This window comes from Xyrauchen texanus, chromosome 21 (assembly GCF_025860055.1).
Source record: "Xyrauchen texanus isolate HMW12.3.18 chromosome 21, RBS_HiC_50CHRs, whole genome shotgun sequence".
NCBI classification, from domain to species: domain Eukaryota; kingdom Metazoa; phylum Chordata; class Actinopteri; order Cypriniformes; family Catostomidae; genus Xyrauchen; species Xyrauchen texanus.
In genome coordinates, this window is record NC_068296.1 from 4517059 (window position 1) to 4540358 (window position 23300).

Genomic DNA, 23300 nt, shown 5'->3' on the forward strand with positions numbered 1-23300 from the left:
TGAGAGAGATGAAGTGAAAGACAGAAAGGTGGTGTTAGCAGGGAAATCCTTCTTGAAGTATGTTCTGTGTCTGGGATATTGATTTGGGAAGCTGGGCTGCTCACCAATAACTGAAAACCTCACAAAGAATGAAACAAGACCATTCCATCATCTCAGACACCAAGGGAGAAAACCTTCAATTATCTCAGAAGCTCAACTCTGCACCGTTTTTCCCAAAATCACACAGAAACCAATGAGAAAGCAAGCAAGTGGTCAGATTTTCGGTGTGGTGTTATAAATGGTCCCACAAGTACAGGATGGACATTAAAATAATATGTTATACGTTTTATAGTAATAAAGTCACTGAATCAGTTGTTGCCCTGTGTGTTGGATATGCAGAAACTTACGAAGTTCTACGGTGTTAAAGCAAGAAACAATATGTATTGTTTTTTTTACAATAAATCTCCACTTTCACTTTCACATTCTGAAAGTGAAAGTAGAGATTTCTAGTAAAAAAAAAAAAAGGATTGAAATATTGACCTGTTTCACAGTGATTTCACAGCTTGAGAAGACATATATTAAACCACTGAACTAGTATGTATTACTTTTATGCTGCCTTTATGTTCTTTTTGGAGCTGGTCACCATTCACGTGCATTGTATGGTTCTACAGAGCTGAAATATTCCTCTAAAAATCTTCATGTGTGTTCAGCAGAAGAAAGAAAATCAAACACATCTGGGAATGCATGAGGGTGAGTAAATGATGAGAAAATTATTTTGGGTGAACTGTCCCGTTAAGCTGCTTGACTTTCTTCAAGCTACACTTGAGGACTGTCCATCTCAACGCATTGCTCTCTCGTTCATTCATTCATTGCTCCGACGGCACCGGTGTTATGAAACTGCTGCAATTCACAGTAAACGTTCAAACTAAACGCACTCCAAAACGATGTCATGAGAATAATAATGAATGCTTATAATATGTTGACATAAATTGCCAGCATGCACTATAAATAAAGAATCAGAATAGAGACCTTTTATACCGCTAAAATAACCAAACGTGGCTTATAACGTTTCAAAATGGCCATGTTTAGTTGGGAAATTAGGCTTAACACTTCAGCTTTAAGTTTCTTTAATTAGACTAACACAGTTACAACATTCTCAAGAGCAAATATGTAACAATGTACCCAAAAAAAAAATCAATGCTAGCACTGAGGACTATTCTCTATTTTTCAACCAATCCTGTGAGAGGAAATGCAAGCTGGTATTGTCTGGAGACTGACAAATCAAACGTTTGGAGATCAGACACACTCAGTATCATGGTGAAGACTCAACAATCTCAGTTTGCAGCCCAGAGGACATTCTCCTTCCTCTCCTTTCACAGGATGTGCTGAATCACTGCTGTGTGTGTGTGTGTGTGTGTGTGTGTGTGTGTGTGTATGAGCGAGCTTCAGTGTGATTTTTTGGAGTGAAATCAGTTGGAAAAGTGGTGCAGAGCTGCGGTTCTCCCCGATTGTGTGATGAGACTGACCGGCCTAGAGTATTGAAGTTTAGAGGAGAGCTGTACACTCCCCCATCACCAACAGAAATACTGGAGCTCATCCACACAATGTACTCCTGTCCTGTGATCAGATCAGACAGCAACCACCCATGATCTGAACCAGGAACCATCTGCTCAGGAAAGAGAGGCAGAGAGAGAGAGAGAGAGAGAGAGAGAGAGAGAGAGAGAGAGAGAGAGAGAGAGAGAAACCTGGTCATTTACTGCATGATTGAAAGAGTATTACACTGAGACTTTAAAATGTGTGAGTGTGTATATGTGTGTGTATGTGTGTGTATGTGTGAGCATGTTTACCTTACAAAATAGGTACTGCGATGGTTCCATGGTATAGTAATGGTACCAGATCGTACTTAAATGATATAAATGGCACTGGATGATTTTATTTACAAGGTAAGTAACAATGCTAACCTTGTGCGACCCCACGTCTGCATGCATGGATGTTGTATTTTGGTTTTGCTATCCGGAACTCTTTAAGTTTTTTCTTTGAAACCTGATTGGGTGTAAATAGCAGCGTCTGTAGTTTTGTTTGATATGCCACTTTAAAAATGCAATTTTCCACGTGTGAGCATGCTGATAAACATGATGTCCACATATGTGGATTTTGGGACATTATTCCCTCAAAAGTTGAAAAGACAAGTTAGTTATTTTTCTATACTAGTTTGAACACATCTATGGGTCATTTTGCGTCAATACGGTTCTGTTCATTCGGCGGCATTTTGTGGTCCATTCTGCATAATGCGATGGCTCGTTTTAGCTTATCATGGCCCATTTGGCACGTTTCGCGGGCGAGCCACCGGCCCACTCGGTTCTCCCAATAACCATGATCGGCCTCAAAGTGTGTCGGCCCACCGGGAAAATGCCCGGTATGCCAGATTACCAGTCCAACCCTGGACCTACAGTGTATATGAATTTCACTCTAAAATCTTGATGTTGACATTATTTGTCCACCACCAAAATACACGTATGTATGTGTATGTACTGTGTAAACTCAGTATAATTGTCTGTGTAGTAGATGGTGTAGGACTGGATGATGCCGTTAGGTTTGGTCGGAGGACTTCAGCGGAGACTCACTGTTGTGAGTGTGAGGAGCCGGTATGACACATTCTGTGGAGGGTCAGAGGGCACTGCCAAATGAGAATAACCGCATATCAAACACACACATGTGAGAGATTTATCATCCATGTGAATGTCAGGGTAAAGACATTTCATGACAATACCTTGTGAGCTGCTCGCTGTCTACTGAAACTGTTCTGTCACCTCATAAATAAGTGATTTATCATTCTTCTTGGGCATATACTCTGTTAATTGCCACTCAATCATACCACACAAATAAGTATGAAGTATGAAGATTTTCCACTGAGCTCATCTGGAATTGTGTGAAGGATACCTGCAATGCTACCTTGTATTTTGGTCAAAACAAGCTATCTCCTAAGACAGTAAAATTGTTTACACGTAATAATATAAGCGGTGTAAACACACCAATGATGCCTAAAATTGGTCCAGTTCTATCAGACTATATCCTGGCGGCTAGGAATTTTGGAGGGGAACTGGGTGCTGTCATTTAGGAAAAACAGCCACTATAGGTTACCAGATCCAAATCGAGTGACCTACATATCACTGTGGAAAAGGATTTGATTATTCTCAAACACAAAGGTAGTTTGGGTCAGTAAGTGTGGGCTAATGTCCCCCGCCATGTCCGGAATCCAGATCAGTCCGTCCTGACAGCTGATAACAGATTATCCTACCAACAAACTCAACTCAAAAAAATAACACACGCATTGTAGAGAGCTTAAACTGGTTCTAAAGACAAAACATACATCCAAAACTTTCAGAAATGGTCCTGTTGGAGAAATTAAAACAGTTATACCAAAACACGTGCAATTCCTGTGAGCAGACAACAGAAAAACTGTAAAAAAAGAGAAACGTTCCCTCAGATTCCGGAAAATTCCCTATGGATAACCAACAATGAAAAGGAAAATAGGTTGAAAGGATCTAACCCCCAAAAAACATTCTTCTGTGGGACATAAAAGGAGATGTTAGGCAGAATGTTATGCTCAATCACCATTTACAGTGAGGAAAATAAGTATTTGAACACCCTGCTATTTTGCAAGTTCTCCCACTTGGAAATCATGAAGGGGTCTGAAATTGTCATCGTAGGTGCATGTCCACTGTGAGAGACATAATCAAACCCCTCCATGATTTCTAAGTGGGAGAACTTGCAAAATAGCAGGGTGTTCAAATACTTATTTTCCTCACTGTACTTTCATTGCATAATTTACCCACTGACTGTAAATGGTGACTGAGGCAGTCATTCTGCCAAACATCTCCTTTTGTGTTCCAGGGAAGAGTAAAAGTGCTTTGAATAACTTGACGGTGAGTATTAGGGGTGAAATATCCCTTTCATTAAATAAAATGAGGTTTGTTCTATAAAAACGAACCCAAGCACAAACATACTCACCATCTTCTAGTGTTGTGATGTTTAAGACGTCACTCGTGTGGTTGCCCGTGCCGACCCTGGTGCCAGCCTGCACACTGATGCGGTAGCTCGCGTACTTTCGCAGGTTGGACAGGACAACGAAAGGTGCATGTGTGGTTTGGTTCAGAGAGTGAGTGGTGTTCCAGTACGCCACGTTGTAGAACAGGACGATACCGTTTGCGAGAAGTGGTGGAGACCATGACACATTCACCTCGCTGGATTCGATGCTTTCATAGGTCAGATCGTAAGGTGGGCTGCCAGGCACTGTGACAGATAATCAAAGTTCACATAACAACATGAAGTCAACAGCAAAACTCAGTGTTCAAAACAAAACATTGTTTCAGTCAGAGTATGTGAGTGGGGCGGAGTGGAAGCAGAGCGGCGTGATTTTGCCTGGAGCAAGTCTTTGCTCACACAACACCTGTTAACGACCCATAATGCAGCAAGAATTCACCATGTCTCAGGCAGTGTTAAACACTATTGGCATGAAAGAAAGAGGGAATTTGATGAACTGTGACGAAAAGGTGATGATTTGTTGTGAAATCTTAAAATATGTTTCCAGACAGGGTGATAATATCCGTTCACATGTGGAATGAAAATCTAAAGGTCAGAAATACATATCTCTCTCTCGCCTATTAAATATTTGGAATAATCTATATTAAGTCTCGCATTAAAAAGAATGGAGCATTTAACCACCGGAAACACTGACTGAACTGAATTTGTTAATATTGTGTAGTTTGGCATGAATTGATTGCCATATAAAATTCATTTTAGTCCGTAATTTATGCAATTTACATGTGCAAAAGAAGAAGCTCAGCAAAAGTGAACCAATGTGGAGAGGGGTAGATTTAAAATATTAAAAAGATCAATTTCAAAAGCTAGTATTTCAGAAACATTAATTCGTTCAAAGAATTATAGGGCAAAGTTAATTTATAGATTAAAGAAATAAAGGGCAATAACATAAAGGTCAATGATACATGGGCCTAATAATATTTTCTTTTCTTTGGTAATTTATTAATTTCATTTCATTTATATATAACGTTTAGTTTTTTTGGTAAGATTTTTTTTCATTTGGTAATTAATTCAATTTAATTTTATATAATGTTTTAGTTTTTTGTTCGATTTTTTTTTTTGATCATTTGGTAATTTATTTATTTAATTTAATTGGTTTGGTGATGTTGCTGACATATAACATAACATATAACATAACGTATAACACATCATAACGTATAACAAAACATAACATATAACGTATAACACATAATATATAACATATAGCATAACATATAACAACATATAACATAACATATAACATAACATAACATAACATGTAACTTATAACACATCATAACATAACATATCATATAATATAACATAACATATAATATAACATATAACATAACATATAACATAACATATAACATAACATATAACATATAACACATCATAATATATAACATATAACATAACATATAGCATAACATAACATATCATATAACATAACATTTAACATAACATAACATATAATATAACATATAACATAACATAACATAACATAACATATAACATAACATATAACACATCATAATATATAACATATAACATAACATATAGCATAACATAACATATAACATAACATTTAACATAACATAATTAGAAATATCTCAAGAGCAAGAGTGCGATATGGCCCTACATCAGCACTGCTGTGATCTGGCCACTTCAGAAATAATATCACGGCTTGTGCTGTTTCAAACAAGTTATTGGATAAACAAGGATAGACGGCTGGATGTGTGAGTGTGTGTGTGTGTGAGAGAGAGAGAAAGAGAAAGAGAGAGAGAGAGAGAGAGAGAGAGAGAGAAAGAGAGAGAGAGACCTGTTGCCACACCCAATCAGAGATGCTGTCAGCTTTCTCAGTGGAAAATAGACGTCCAACGGGGCATTCCTCTCTATTTCGTGGTAGCCGTTGCACAAGAGTCATTCACTATAGGAACAGCGATGTCCTCTGCCATTTTAAACAGTATGTATCCAATGTGGAAACTCCAATGAAAGGTAAGCACTTGAGTTCTGTAATAAATCAGTCTGTTGTGTCTCTCAGCATGAGCCTTAATCCTGAAGTTGTCCGTTTAAAGCTATTTCCTAGTTTTGGTAATGTATTAGTAATCCAGCGATCACGGAGTGCAGTTCCATGTAAAAACAATGACTAACGGATTCACTTTGTCACCAACTGGCTCATATTACACACAAAAATGATCTTTTGCCACCACCTGCTGGCTAACATATGTTTTTTCAAAAATAAAGCCAGTAACTCCTATCAGATACACTTTAGTTTAGAACGGCATGAACACAAGCGGAGTGATACACACACACAGTGAAGCATCCGAGTGCTGATGCTGTCAGACATCAGTGCTCATGGAACGTCTCTCGTCCAATCAGATACGAGGACTGGAACTAACTGTGGTATATCATAACATAACATAACATATAACATAGCAAAAACATAACATAACATATAACATAGCAAATCATAACATAACATAACATATAACATAACATATAATATAGCAAAACATAACATAACATATAACATAGCAAAACATAACATAACATATAACATAGCAAAACATATAACATAACATAACATATAACATAGCAAAACATAACATAACAGAACATAACATATAACATAGCAAAACATAACATAACAGAACATAACATATAACATAGCAAAAGCATAACATAACATATAACATAGCAAAACATAACATAACATATAACATAGCAAAACATAACATAACATATAACATATAACATAACATATAACATATAACATATAACATAACATATAACATATGACATGACAAAACAAACACACACAAAACCTTATTTCACTCTCAGGAGCTCCTCAAAGCTTAATATAATGAAATATTTTCATTTGAAATGTTATTTTTAAAAAAAAAAGAATATTTATATAATTTATTTCTAATTTTGAATGGCAGTCAGTGGAGAAAGATGCTTTTTCTCTTATAGTTAAGGCATATACCAGCAGAAAGAAAGAGTGGGATTTCAGGAAAAGCTTATGATTCTTCTTGTTTTTCAATTACACATAAACACGCACAACATGACTCACCGTCCTCCCCTGACAGCATCTGTAGAGGATCAGAAATCTGGTTTCCGTGGCCGTGTTGTGTGTATGCCCGGACCGTCACATTGTAGTATGTGTATGGTTTCAGATAGTGCAGTGTGCCGCTGGGTGATGTGCTGTTCATCGTGTTGCTGAATGTGTGGTTGGTGTAGGTGACCTCATACATCTGAATGATGCCATTGGGTTTCTCCGGAGGAGACCAGGTGAGAGTCACAGTGGAGGAGGTGGTTTTCACGATGGCCAGATCCCGCGGTGGAGAATCCGGTACTGAAATAGAGAGAGAGAATTACTGAGAGATTGCACAAGAGTTTAAGAGTGTATGTGCAATATCTGTCTGTCTAATTATCTATGAAAAATGACTCAATACCATCCTCTTGTGTCACAATGTAGATGTAGTCTTCATCAGTCAGAGGGCTTTCCCCAACAGCTGTAGATGCTGCTACACGTAACTTATAACTGCTGTACTTGTCCAGATCTGCAGATATCACAAACAGTGTTAATTCAGTCACCTCTTATTGCATTTGGACGCTTAAGACTTCAAAATTTATTAATTTATTTGAAAAATTTCACAAAATGTCAAATCATGTAGCATTTATTTTACAGAGAGATAACACAAGCACACTTTTCAAGCAAAACTTTTAATAAAAACAAGTTTAAAATTGAGACAAACATATTTGTACACTTTCTGGTTGTCAGCACTTTCTTTGACAAAGATTTATAGGAGAAGATCTAAGCTCTGTAGGACCATACAATGGAAGTAAATGGGTACCACAAATCTGAAGCTCCAAAAAGCACATAAAGGCAGCATAAAAGTAATCCATTTCTCCTCCCTACCCAGCATGTAGTGAGATACACAAAGAATGTGAATCACCAAAAACAAAAGAAGAATGTGAAAGTGAAAGTGGAGATAGATAGTAAACAAAGGACATAAATATTGATATGTTTCTCACCCACACTTATCATAGCGCTTCAGAAACATGGATTAAACCACTGGAGTCGTATGGATTACTTTTATGCTGCCTTTATGTGCTTTTTGGAGCTTCAAAGTTCTGGCCACCATTCACTTGTATTGTATGGACCTACAGAGCTAAAAAATCTTAATTTGTGTTCGGCAGAAGAAAGTCATACACATCTGAGATGGCATGAGGAACTATTTCTGTGATGAACTACACCTGTGTGAACTTGAGAGTAAATTACTTCATACATCCATTAAAAATCACATTGACATTATAAAAAGTGGCTCAGAAAAAAATTCTGAGATGCAAACAAATTATATACAGTATTTCTTTTATATTGGAATTCAAATATTTTTAAGTGTCCCTGGAGCGTCCAAATACATTTTAGGGCCACTGTAGCTTTTCATAATTATATTTACCATATAACTGTGCTATAAAACAACCAAATGTATGATGTTGGTTGTTCACCTGTGAGCACTGTGCTGGTAGTGTCCGTCACTTGTTGTAATACTTGGTTGGTTAAGAGATTTTGTGCATACACAGTGTAGTGTGTTATCTTGCCATTTGGGTTGAGGGGCGGTTCCCAGTTAACCCCGATAGAGGTGGAGCTAATGTTCTGATTGGACACATCCTGAACAGAGCTGGGAACTGTGTGAAAGCAATGGGGTTACTTTATACAGTGGGAGTATATACAGTAACTACATAAAAGAAATGTTCTTACTCAGTATTTTAGCTCCCCTTTGAATACTTACCACACTGGTTTCTTGTTTTAAGTGTAAATCTCGCCAAATTTTGTTATATTTTTCTAGAAACAAAGCTCAGTGTATAAAGAAAATATTTCTTGTTTATAGAATGTTTAGATATCATTACAGGAAAATAAGACCAAAATACTGAGTAAGAAAATGTATATAATTCAGTCGCAGGTCTGAAGTCATTTTACCCTGTTCAGTCGTTTTCACGATCACTTGTGAGGTCGGTCCCTCTCCAATGATGTTGTATGCCGTCACTCCAAATTTATACTCAGTGAAAGGACTCAGTCTTTTAACCACATATGAGATCCGATCAGACAAGAGGTCTACCGTCTCCTCTGTGGGTGGTAGGACTGTCAATCAAACAGCACAAAGACACACACCAATCAGGGAGCAGAACACAGAAGTATGGAGCTATTCAGTGACTATCAACACTTTTAGTGTATTTTCCCAATTCATTTTCTGTAGGAATTCAAAAAATTATTCATTGAGCCTTATGCCAAACCCAAAAGATGTTAGGAAGAAAGTTAGGGTCTGACAGCCTCAGTCACCATTCACTTTCATTATATAGAACCAAAAATGCAATGAAATTGAATGGTGACTGAGGCTAACATTCTGCATAACATCTTTTGTGTTCAACGGAAGACAGAAAGTCAAACAGGATTGCAACAACATTAGGTTGAGAAAATTATTTTAGTTATGGGTGAACTATCCCTTTAACAACTTTGAAGGTGTGTCTTGAACGGTCTATACGTTACTGCTAAAAATCCAGGTCACTATGAAGTGGCACTACTTCTAGAACACAACTGTTGCCAATAACATAGTACTAATAGTTTCCAATTATAAAAAAGTGTGGGGTTGTAACATAGTGGGTAATTATTTACCCTCTATTCCAATAGTGGTTGCCGTTTGTGTTGGGAGGTTTGTCTGCTGTTGGGCGGAGTCTGTGGCCACTGCCCTTGTGAAGCGGCGAGGCGGGGAGGGGCTTAAGTTTACTAAGGGTGGTCCGTCAGTGTCTAGGGTGATAGGTGTTAGTTCCGTCAAATGGTCAATGGTTACGCCCTCTGTCTCAGCTTCCACCGTTGCATCTGTTCTGTCGTGGGTCATCGTGAGCCAGGGTGGAGGAGTTTGGGGAGTGCTCAGGGTCAGAGGAATGTCAGAGGTCAGTTCTGTGTTAGTTTGGTCAGCGTTGGTTATACTGAGGCCCAACCCGGTGAATGTTCCATGTGAAGTGAGAGTGAACGCAGTTGCCATGATGAAGTCAAGTGACCTCGTGTTGCGACGAAGCAGTCGGCCAACAGTGTCCCCACCATTCTGCAACAAGAGTGACATAATATGAGTGAAGCAAAACCAAACTTATGTTACAAATGAATACATGTCCCATTTTACCCCCTAAACAAAATATAAAATTAAGAAATTATATTTTTTAAACCCTTGTAATTGTTTGGCTGTTTTTTTTTTTTTTTTAAATTTTTTAACCAAAATCAGTTTTGTTTCTTTTTTTTCTCTCCCCTTTTGACATGCCCAATTTGCTCTAAAGTCCTTGTGGTGGCGTAGTGACTCGCTTCAATCCGGGTGGCTGCCTCCGCATCTGAGAATGTCAATCGAGTCACGAGCGATACGAGTCACGTGATAAGCGTTACCATGGAGACATAGCATGTGTGGAGGCCCACTTAGCAATCTACGCACAACTCATTACGCACCCCACCGAGTTACCTCATGTAACTCTACCCTCCCTAGCAACTGGGCCAATTTGGTTGCTTAGAAGACCTGGCTGGAGTCACTAAGCACGATTCGAACTCGTGAACTCCGGGAGTGGTAGCCAGCGTCTTTACCACTGAGCTACCCAGGCCCAAATTTTTTACATTTGCCATCTGACCACAATGGTTGATTTGATTCGAGTTTATGCTGCATGACAAAAAAAAAAAAAACACTTGTGATGTTCACGGTCAAATTTGACACACGCACACACAAGCACTCACACACGCACTCACACGCACACACGCACACACACGCACACACACACACACACACACACACACACACTTCATCTTGTTTCAACCAAGAATGAATGAGTGGATCTCTGCAGCCCGCTACTGGTTATTTATGTCTTGGCATGATTTTCAAGTTTCTTTTTTGCACCAGATGGCAGCAATCTGCCCCAATACATGACACATTCTCATATTTTCTTCATGTTTTAACTTCTAAAAGTGTAGGCTTTTACTGGAATAAATGTAACATACTTTTGCTTATTTGCATATGCAAATGAATGGTGAAACTGAGACATTTAAAGGTAGATAAGATCTAAATAGCATAAAATCAACCCCAAAATGCACAACTTCAGTATTTGTACTTTATTGAAGTTAGTATCTTAACTCTTAAATGCATGGGAATTTCACCAAAATAAAATGTATTGAAGTGCAAAAAAACAAAAAACAACCCACACTATTACATACCTAATGTCTCTAATGACCCTATACACTTTTGGTACTTAAACCATTATAAAACTTTTTATTTTTGCAATTTTAGCATTTTTCTTTTGTATTTGTGAGTGTGTGTGTGTGTGTGTGTGTGTGTGTGTGTGTGTGTGTGTGTGTGTGTGTGTTACACTATTTATAAGAGAGGAAAACTAAAGAGAGGTGATGAGGGCACAACTCCCAAAAATGGATGAGGCACAGGGGGTGAAATGAGGTCCTCCACTAAAGTCATGAGGTATGCATTTAAGGGTTAATGTGCTTGTGTTAAATTGATGGCATGTGTTTGTTTCACCTGTCCTCGTAGGGTAATGTCCTGTACAAGTGTACTGTAGTAACGCACTAGAATCCGATAGTGTGTTATCAGTCCGTTTGGTTGACTCGGAATTCTCCAGGACAGACGGACTGATGTGGAGTCAACGGCCTCCGCTGTCAGATCAGACACAGCACTGGGAGCTAACGTGAAAACAAATACACACTGTTATAAACACATTGGTACTGCATATAAAGCCATTTACTCTGCACTTCAAAGGTTACTTAACCCATAGACTAGATAAATGTATTGTGATAATGTAAACACCACTCTAAAAACAAGCTATATTTCTGAATTAATATTATAACCATTTAAATTTGTGGTTGGCACAATCCAGTAGTGATAGAAATGTTCCGTAGCTCTTTTTTTTTATCACTTCCTCATTTCCTTTTTATCACACATTTGTGACACTGAATATTTTCAGGCCTTCATCCTAAATCTAATTTTAGATTAAAGGAACCAAAGTGAACAATAACATTTGCTTTAATTTAGAATTTAGTTATGCAGCACCAACTGGCTCTGAATGACAAAGTCATTTCCCCCAGCTAGATCAACCCAATTGAAGGTGTAATTAGAGATGGCTGATATCAAAGGCAGACTTAATTACAGCCAGTCCTGCTAAATATAAACCTCATTTATAACCCTCACTTATTTTGACCCCTAAACTCTACAGTCTGCTGTTAAACACAATTATTCTACAAGCATGTTTTGTTACAAGAAAAGAATAAACCCAGTTTAGTCATAAGGGTTTAAAAGTGTCTTCTCTGTTTTATGTTTATTTATTTTTGTCATATGACAACAGAATGGCTACCTGCATGTTGGTCACACCAACAGAGTTTGATTTGATGGACAGTTTTTCAAATATCATTCTTCAGTGGATTTACTCCGATGTTTAGGGTCATTGCAATGAGGTTCAGTTGACGCACAGACACCCTGCCATTATCCTGTGGGATATCTTGATAAATGTGGGAATGATGGCAAGCGGTCCAGGCACCAAAGCAGCCACAAATCATGATGCCGTATTTCACCGTTAAGATGATGTTTTCATGTTGGCATGCAGTGCCCTTTTTACACCATACATAGTGCTCCGTGTTCTTCCCAACAATTCAACCTTAGTTTCATCAGTCCACAAAACTATTTACCAGCAGTGTTGGGGAGTGTCAAGGTGGTCTTTGGCAAACTTAAAGCACACAGCACTGGTTTTGATGGAAAACAGCAACTTCATTCATGGTGTCCTGCCATGAACACATACCTGTTTAATGTTTTAATGTAAATAAATATTATTTACATTGTTAAGCCGGTTCTCTCTCTCTCTCTCTCTTCTCTCTCTCTCTATATATATATATATATATATATATATATATATATATATATATATATATATATATATATATATATATATATATATAAAAAACAGTTAGTTCCGGTCTTTGAATCTGATTGGACGAGAGACGTTCCATGAGCACTGATGGTCTGACATCATCAGCACTCTGCTGCTTCACTGTGTGTGTATCACTCTGCTTGTGTTCCTGCCATTCTAAACAAAAGTGTAAGAGCAGTGCAGATGTGTTAAGAGTTACTGTATAATGTGTTTCTTACATGTATTTTTTTGACATTACATATGTTAGCCAGCAGGTGGTGGGAAAAGATCATTTCTGTGTGTAATATGAGCAGTTGGTGACACGAAGTGAATCCGTCAGTCAATGTTTACATACAACAACGCTCCATGATCACTTGTATTACTACTACACGACTACAGCTAGAAAATAGCTTTAAACGGCTTTAAACAAACAACTTAATCATTAAGTCTCATCAAAGCTGAGAGACACAAAAGACTGATTAATTACACAACTCAAGGCGCTTAACTCTGACTGGAGTTTCCACATTGGAGAAAAAGTACTGTTCAAAATGGCTGAGGACATTGAGGTTTCTACAGTGAAAGACTCCAGTTACCGTGAAATTGGGAGAAATTCCCCCGCTTGGACGGCTATTTTTCCATCGAGAAAGCTGATTTCCAGAAAGCTGACAGCATCTCTGCTTGGGAGTGGCAACATGTGCTCTCCGTCTCTCTCTGTCTGTCTCTCTCTCACTCTCTCACACACACACACACACACACACACACATCCAGCCGTCTATCCTTGTTTATCCAATGACTTGTTAGAAACAGCACAAGCCGTGATACTATCATAAAGACGCATCATTTAGTTTGAACCTGCAACGGCAGATTCTAATTCGTTGTGTAAGAAAGTAGTTCCATGGACAAATGCGTTTTTATGACTGTACTCAGTTTTTTAAATTGACTTGTTCATTGAACTGTTGTATATAAGCAATATCACACACTATATGTCCCTAAATCAGCACTGATTACCTACAGCCAAATCACAGCAGTGCTGATGTAGGGCCATATAGCACTCTTGCTTGTGTGATATTGCTTAAAAAATATCTATATATATATATCTATATATATATATATATATATATATATAGATATATATATATATATATATATATACACACACACACACACACACACACACATCTGTACAATAGTTAGTTCTGGTCCTCGAATCTGACTGGCCGAGAGACGTTCCATGAGTACATCATCACTCCGACTTGTGTTTGTAGTGATCTAAACTAAAGTGTAAGTGAAGTGCATTTGTGTTAAGAGCTATATGTGTCTCTTTACATTTATTTTTGTGACATTACAGATTTTAGCCAATAGGTGGTGGCGAGTCAGTGTCAGTCAGTGTTTTCGTTCATCAGCACTACGTGATCGCTCGGATAACGACTAACTACTAAAGTTAGGAAATAGATTTAAATGGTTTTAAACAAACAACTTCAGCATTACGGTTCATCACAGCTCAAATCAAATCAAATTACTTTATTGTCACCCGACCACATACACAAATGCAACAGTAGGTGAAATTCTTGTGTGCAGTTCCGAGCAACATAGCAGTCATGACACTGACGAGACATATACCAATTACAGTAAACAACACATTTACACAACACAATTTACAAATGTACACATAATTACACAACACAATAATAATATACAATGTACAGTAAACAATACACACAATATAGAATACACTTACAATAAAAATGTAAAATAAATAGTATATAAAAAAAATATATACAGTAGTTGTGGAGGAGAATATATTTGACAGTCCAGTGTGAGATATAAGATTAATAAAGTGCAGTGCTGATGTAAATTGATCATGAGAGATCAAGTGTTCAAAAGTCTGATTGCTTAGGGGAAGAAGCTGGTGGCTGGTCCTGATGCTGCGATAACGCCTGCCTAATGGCAGCAGTGACAGCAGCGTATGGCTCAGCTGGCTGCAGTCTCTAATGATCCGATGATCTCTCTCTGTTGTGTTTCCATGTTTTATGTGGACTTTACATAGACATAATGGTTTTTATACTGTACAAACTTTATATTCTATCCCCTAAACCTAACCCTACCCCTAAACCTAACCCTCTCAGAAAACTTTCTGCATTTTTACATTTTCAAAAAACATAATTTAGTATGATTTATAAGCTGTTTTCCTCATGGGGACCGACAAAATGTCCCCACAAGGTCAAAAATTTCGGGTTTTACTATCCTTATGGGGACATTTGGTACCCACAAAGTTATAAATACACGCTCACACACGCACACACACACACACACACACACACACACACACACACACACACACACACACACACACACACACACACACACACACAACACACATACACACACACAGACAGACACAGACAGACAGACAGACAGACAGACAGACACACACACACACACACACACACACAAATCCTTGTTTCTCCAATAACTTGTAAGAAACAGCTTAAACCATGATACTAGTTCTAAAGTGACGTTTTGAGATGCTTGGACGCATCATTTGGTTTGAACCATCAATGACAGATTGTGATCCGTCGCATAAGGAAGTAGTTCCATGCACAAATTACTTTTTATGATCGTACTCAGTCGGCCTTGTGCCTGTCGCAGTCTTGCTCATGTGATATTGCTTAAAGAATTACAAAAAAATTACAAAATATATATAGCCCAGAAGAAATATCAAAATGATTTTGAACTAATAGTACAGGTCTACTCAAGTAATTGTTTATTGTGCATTATATTTTAATGTATTTTTTTTAACACATAACAGATCTGTGAAAAAATTAGCTTCACGTCATTTACCTTGTTAAAAATGCTACAAGTTATTGTGTCACTATGCTAATATGCCTGTGAATAGGGTATACGATGAATAGCTCTACAATGGCATTTGTAACCAAAATGTATTTTTTGATTTTGTGTGATGTTGTATCGACATTATGCAACCAATTATCATGTATGCGCGATAACATTGAAAAGGTGATTTAAAAGTCTTTATTCAATAAAATGACTTTAAATCACTTTATCTAATCACATTATGTTATATTATGTTATATTTAAAGATTATATGTTCAAAGATTTGAAAACGTCCACTGACAAATAACCAATAGAGGAAATCGGGAAGGGGCAAATAATATTTCACGCACTGTACGTATTGATTGTATTTTACCCTCTGCCTGTGTTGTAATGTTGATGACGGCTGCTGGTCCTGTGGCCCCCGCTGATTTGGCCATGACATGGATGTGGTATTGTGTGTATGGAGTCAGCCTGGTGTAAATAAACATCTGATCGAGTGTGCTGTTCTCACTTATAAAACCTGAAATACACAGTCACATGCACATTCAGAAAGAAACATGTTGTATATTACATATAAGGCCTTCAAATTTGAGTTACCGGGTTACCTGCCGGTCCATGGAGCTGGACTATGTAACTGAAACGTCCTGTAATGATATTTGGAGTGTCCCAGGATAGAGACAGAGATCTGGATGTGATGTTCCTCACAGCTACATTTTGGGGAGGGTCTTCAGGGGCTGCAACACACACACATCATACAATGGGTGAGATCAAATAACATGAACATTAATTATTTTACTACCTGTAAAGTGGGGAGTGCTATTCTTGTGGCAAGTGTGAGGAACCGATTAGGGGTGGGAATCACAAGGTAACTGGCAATATGATATATCTTTAGACTTAAGAGAACTGTTTCCAAATCACCAAATTAATTGTTCAATTAATATTAAAGTGCCAGTTTACAAAATAAGGCCAGTTTATTTCCTAATGTGTACAATGCAAAGCCATAAGCATATTGTAAGACCATAATGGCTTCCTATTTCTATGGTTAGGTCAATGTAACAAAGTTTCAGTACACAAAAGTATAATAGATTTCACCTAAAAGGTTAGCCTATTTTATATGATACTAACATTTCTGTCAAAATACCTCAGTTGATGTTACTACTGTAAAATCGTAATACATTTTAGTAAGGGAGGGTGATTATGTGTAAAGCAAGATAACTGCACCTTCTAAGGGACTGCTGTTGAATTACTAGATCGATTTGGCGTGCTAATATCGATACAATATACAACAGTTCCAGTCCTCGAATCTGATTGGATGAGAGACGTTCCAGAAGTGCTGATGTCTCACACCGCATCCCTCTTTCTATCACTCCGCTTGTGTTTGTGGCGTTCTAAACTAAAGTGTAAGAGCAGTGCATATGCGTTAAGAGCTATATGTATGTCTTTTAATTTTCCCCTGTGACATTAAAGATTTTAGCCAGCAGGTGGCAACAAAATAATACTTTTAACTGTTATGAGCCAGTAAAGTTTGACGTGAATTGAGTCAGCGAATGTCAGTCAGCAAACTATTTCTTTGAAGTCATCTGCATTGTCTCTCACTCCCATATTGCTTAAATGACTACTACAACATTACAGCACTGAAATACAGTTAAACAAACAACGTCAGCATTAAGGCTTATCACAGCTACGAGACACAAAAAACGGTAAAAACAAAAACGTACTCGTGGCGTGTAGCCAATCCTGGAGTTTCCGCGTTGTGAGGAAACCTAATGGCGGAGGAGAGCACCGGCTACCGTGAAATACTCGGGGAGAGGGGGGGGGGGGTAACCCCCCCATACTCAAAACAAACAAGTACAACCACCCAATATTTATACCACGATCAATGGAAACATGTAAATGCTGCAACCCCCTCAAATTTCAAGCCAAATCTATAACCTTGATTTTTACCCTTGAACATTTTTGTGTGTTCTGAGCACGCTGACGTTGACATGCATTGAGTCAGCGCCAGAGAGCGGTTTCTTTGAAGTCATTGGCATTGCCTCTCACTCCATGTTCGTTCAGCTTTCTACTACACTTCAGCTTCAGCATTGAAACTTATCACAGCTAAAAGACACAGCAGACTGAGTCATCACACAAACTCAAGGCGTTTACCTTTTACCGGGAGAGAACGGTTTCTATTGTGGATGACTCTTACGCACCGGCTACTGCAAAATAGGGAGGAATACCTGGCTATTTGCCCACAGAGAAAATAGTTTGTATTTGACCAAAATGACATTATCTTCAGCAAGCTGACTAACACACTACAGCATCTCTTCTTGAGAGTCGCGACAGACACAGGTAATCACTTACCTCGCTTTTTCAATAGGAAATAATGTGGTTTGGGACTTTAAATTATTCATAGAAACTTAATTGGAACATGAAAAGAAGGCTATAACAAGATTGGTTGATTTTATTTATCCCTGCCTACACTGCCTTTATTACGGCAGCATTAAAGTAAAGTGGTGAGGTGGGAAAGTTAGCACATTTTGATTAAAGATAATGAACACAAACATTGTTTTCTTTAGAATAACTGATAAATCCTTCCTAATAAAACAAACGACATGTATTAAGAAATTAAACATATCCTATAAATTTTGTAAATACATATTTGTATTTACAATTAAGCATATGTGTGTGCGTGCTTACCAGCTTCTGGCATGCGGATCAAAGTACTGGCAATCTGTCCCTCCCCGCCACTGGTGAAGGCGGAGACTTCGAACACATAAGGTGTGTAGGGGCGGAGCTCATTAATGCTCACACTAATTGAAACACTCCAGATGGAGGCAGGGGGTACAGCTGAGAGCGTAGATGCTGGCAAAACAGCAGAAGTCAGCTGGGAAGACTGCAGCGGGCTCGGAGTTCCACGAGATAAGATGTCTGCTGCATCCTAGCAGACATACATAAACAAACACTCAGAATTCAACATTACATTTTATTTCAGTGGTAGATTTATATGATCTAGATTGTTTGAATTAGTTTCAGCCATTTTATGTGCTATTGTAGTAGGCTTTGCTGGTCTTAGCTGATTTAAGAGCAAGTGCTTTGATGGTCAACCAGTTGACTAGTGACCCAAACCACTCTAAAACCATCAAACCAGTCTGACCAGAGCAAACAAGCCTGGTGGCCAACTAAGGCCAGCAAACGTCTCAGCAAGACACATGGACGTACATTGCAGTGAGGCAGGGCTCCTTTCATGATGTCCTCTGCGTTGAGGTCCAGCGTGCGGATGATCTGGCTGGTTCGAGCATGTTTGACTTTCACGGCAAACTTAGTAATTAGACCATTAATGCGTACAGGAAGAAACCATTTGACCAACACGGATGCGTGATCCTCAGCAAACGCTGTGAGGTTTGACACCAGACCAGGGGCTGTGAGATTGAACAAAAACATCACACTACATTCTTCACAGTACGTTCATCAAACAATCTGAATGAAAATGTGTGTGTTGTAACAGAATTATGAATTCTGCAGCTCTGTTCCAAAACCTATTGAGCTGCCTACGGAGACATCACTTTGTAGGCATCATTCCTGATTAGAGGTCGACCAATAGTTGATTTTGCCAATACCGATAACTAAGGTCGTAGAAAAGGCAGATGAACGATTAATCAGCTCATAGTTTTTAAAATCAAATTATGAAATGTAAAAAACTTTTTTAGCTATTCCTTACTATGACGAGTCCAAATGAATAAAATCAGTTTATTGTGCAACTGATATTTTGAAGCATACCACATGAATATGAACAAAAATGTACGCACACATTTTTCAGGACTCTTATTTTGAAATGATGGAGATTGGTTCCATTAAAATGCTCTATATTTAAGTATTTACCAAATTAATATTTTAATAGTCTAAATATTCACTACATTATGAATTTGTATTTCACCAGAGAAAACGTAATTTATGCAATCAAATTAGCAAAATTGATCATGTTTTACAGTAGAACCAAATTGTTATAACTGTAGAATCCACCAACGCCGGCCAAAGTGGAATGGCGGATTGAAAAAATATATATCGCAACTATCAGCATTGAATTTTACTGATAAACACTAGTTCTACCGGGAAGACACGCAGGCTTGAGTGAAGTTTAAGATGCCATTTATTTGATAAATGTAAAACAGAAAGTAATGTCTCTCTCTTTGGCGTAGGCCCTGTCCGGCGGTCCGAGGGAGTTGTGCCTGGAACCGTCATGTCCTGCCGGAGATAGGAGGCAGGGGCGAGGAGCCTACCCCTGTGCGGGACAGGGCTCAACTGGTGGTGGTGGGGTGGTGGAGGTTGCTGTGTTAGCACACTGAAACAGCAATGTGATAGATTGTGAGCGGACTTATAAAGCAATGGCATACATGCGATTGGCTAGGAATTACCCAGCTAATGATGTGATGATGTACAGCTGCTAGTCTTCCCGCTAGAACTACGCTACAGCTTCCATTTCTAAAAGCAACTTTCAGCAATGAATAATCATAAAACCGATATATCGGTCTAACTCTTCTCAAATAACCAAATTTGCATGTTTTAGTGAAGAACCAAATTGTTATAACTGTAGAATCCGCCAACGCCTGCCAAAGAGGAACAGAGGATAAAAATGTAAAAAATATCAGCAACTATCAGAATTGATCTTTGCCAATAACCGATAGTTCCAAAAGCATCTTTCAGCACTAAATAATCAGTAAAACCGATATATCGGTCTACCGCTACTCAAAAACTGTTTTATCACTTGATTTATGTAATCAAAATAACCAAAGTTAGCATTTGTTTTACTGTAGAATCCAACAGTTCGAACTGTAGAATCCACCAGTGCCAGCCAAAGAGGAATGGAGGATAAAAACATAAATATCTGTATTGACTTTTGCCGATAACCTATAGTTCCAAAAGCAACTTTCGGTCTACCTACTACTGATATAAACACTGATTCGAACAGTATGCAGCAAAATCACGCTGCCTGATAAGATTCCTTTGTTTGCAACAGCCTCAGTGAAAACTTAAATGTAAGCACATCTCAAGATAAATGCATTCTGAATATGTGCGTTGGTCTGCGTCTAGCGCAATAATGCATTCAGTATGAACGATCCCTAAGAATGTAGCTCCCTGCTGAAAAGACCATATTGGTCCAGGCAGGATATGATGGTTTGGTGTTGGACATGCTTGTGGACAAGCATTGCCATGCATAGTGTTTTAGGTGAAGCAGGTTGACTAAGGAAGTCACGGTGGGTACCCCAGTTAACCAGCATTTCATGCCGAGTACCAGCATGCATGTTATGCTGGCCTTTTTAACAGGGCTCTGTTTGTAGACAGCAGTGAAGGTTTGAAATAGAGCTTGTGTAAAATATAGAGATGCTTCTTACGGGCCTCTGCGGTTTTGTAGTACAGAGACTGGCTAAATGGTCCAACTCCTGCTTTGTTTACTGCTGCAACCTATACAGAAAGATAGTAGAGAAAGCCTATAAAAAGCAATAGACACAAGCCGTGCACACTGTAAGCACTTCTGGTTGATTTATCACCATGACTGTGCAGAGGTCTTTGTATAACTACAGTGAATGAAGACTCCAATGCAATATGATCTACAGACAGCAGATCCATCAAATACTGACATACAAACAAACACCCTTTCTGAATAGCCAGGCAGTCCATTTAAAGTTCATAGTATACAAAGCCAATGAATACATGAGACAAATGAGGGACAACAGAGATCCCTCTTGGATGCAGAGTTCTCTGAGGGGGATGAATAATTCACAGCTGGTAAATTATTGATTGAGATCAATGGAATGGAGGCCACTGGCAACTTTCCCATGGACATTTAATCTCATAGTGTCTGCACAACACTGAACCGTCCCAACAGAGTTTTATGAAAGTTCAATACCTGGAAGTTTCACATAATCTTAAGGAATGTTCCAGGTTCAATACAAGTTAAGCTCAATCGACAGCATTGGTGGCATAATGTTGATTACCTTAAAAAAAATTCAGAAATGGAGGTTACAGTGAGACACTTAGAAGTGTAGAAGTGAATAGAAGTGAATGGGGCCTTTATTTGGAGGGTTTAAAGGCAGAAATATGAAACTTATAATTTAGCACTAAATATTTATTCTCTCACTCATGTATTATTTGAGCAGTTAAGTTGTTTAAAACATCATTTTTATGGTCATTTAAGGGTTTTAGTGTTTGTTGACATTACATCATCATGTTATTGAAGTTTTAAAATTGACGGAAAAGGTTAGTAAGTGATTTTATTACACTAAAATCACGTTAACACATATTTTGTTTATGTTTTGTGGATATACTTTTGAAACAGTGAGTATATTAAAATTTACAGATTAACCCCCCATTCACTTCCATTGTAAGTGTCTCAATGGAACCCAGATTTTTATATTTATTTTTGTGGTAATCAACATTATACCACAAAAACTGTTGATTGAGCTTAAATTGTAATGAACACAGAATGTTCCTTTAATTTCTGTGGTATTAGATAGATGACAAAACAATGTACCACATAGGCATGAAAGAAATTGGAAATGATTAATGGTTTTAATTTCTGAAATAAAAAAGGTCTATCATCTCTGTGCCGAGTAGAGGGATAAGTGCAGCGGAATGTGGCAGTTCGGGAGAGAGAGAGAGCCACATGCAGCTGTGAATGTGTGCATTTATGTTTTTGTGTCTTTTATTTTAAGTTCTTATAAAATATTACTTTGATTGTTCAGGCGGTTCCTTCCTCCTCCTTTCCCATTGTGAACCCTGTTACATTAGTGCCGAAACCCGGGAAGGAGGAGGGAAGCGATGTTGTGGAGTCCACCCAGGGAAGCAGCCGCGGTCATCCACCGGGGGACAGAGCAGTTGCTGCCATCCACCTGAACACGGAGGAATGGCTACCATCCGTGAGGGGAGGAGCCGCTAGCTGGCAGCTGCCTGAAGTGGTGGAGCCACTGCCAGGGGTAGAGTAGTTCCCTACTGGCCGCCAAAATTCGGAGGGGCCTTCCATCTGCCAGGGGTCGGAGGACTGGCTCCAGTCCGCCCGGGGAGGAGTGATCGAGGACCAGGCGACGGCGTGTCTGGGAACCGGTGAGCAAGTATTTCTCTTTCTCTCTCTCTCTCTCTCTCTTACTGTCCCTCTGCCTTGCCCTTTCCCTCTCGTCTTCTTTTTTGAGTTGTTTTTCCATCCCCTCGTACCCCTTCCAAGCCCTAGAGAGGTGGGGAAAAGCCTGCCAGTATGCGGGTCAGAAGGGCAGCACAAATGAAATTAACACATTTTTTTTCTCCCCTTTTCTCCCCAATTTGGAATGCCCAGTTCCCAATGTGCTAAGTCCTCTTGGTGGTGTAGTGACCGCCTCAATCCGGGTGACGGAGGACGAATCTCAGTTGCCTCCTCGTCTGAGACCGTCAATCTATACACATCACGTGGCTTGTTGAGCCTGTTACCGCAGAAACAAAATGTGTGTGGAGGC

The 23300-nt window shown here is 38.7% G+C and overlaps 1 protein-coding gene across 1 annotated transcript in view; it reads right to left on the minus strand.

Annotated features, from left to right (window-relative positions):
* Window positions 1-23300, minus strand: part of LOC127661271 (phosphatidylinositol phosphatase PTPRQ-like) — a 68765-nt gene that overhangs the window by 29219 nt on the left and 16246 nt on the right. Inside the window, 13 exon segments of the mRNA XM_052151906.1 lie at window positions 3047-3086; window positions 3991-4272; window positions 7136-7417; window positions 7518-7625; window positions 8575-8754; window positions 9047-9208; window positions 9740-10169; window positions 11625-11785; window positions 16208-16354; window positions 16440-16568; window positions 18517-18757; window positions 19039-19238; window positions 21210-21279. Of these exon segments, the coding sequence (XP_052007866.1) occupies window positions 3047-3086; window positions 3991-4272; window positions 7136-7417; window positions 7518-7625; window positions 8575-8754; window positions 9047-9208; window positions 9740-10169; window positions 11625-11785; window positions 16208-16354; window positions 16440-16568; window positions 18517-18757; window positions 19039-19238; window positions 21210-21279 (2432 nt within the window).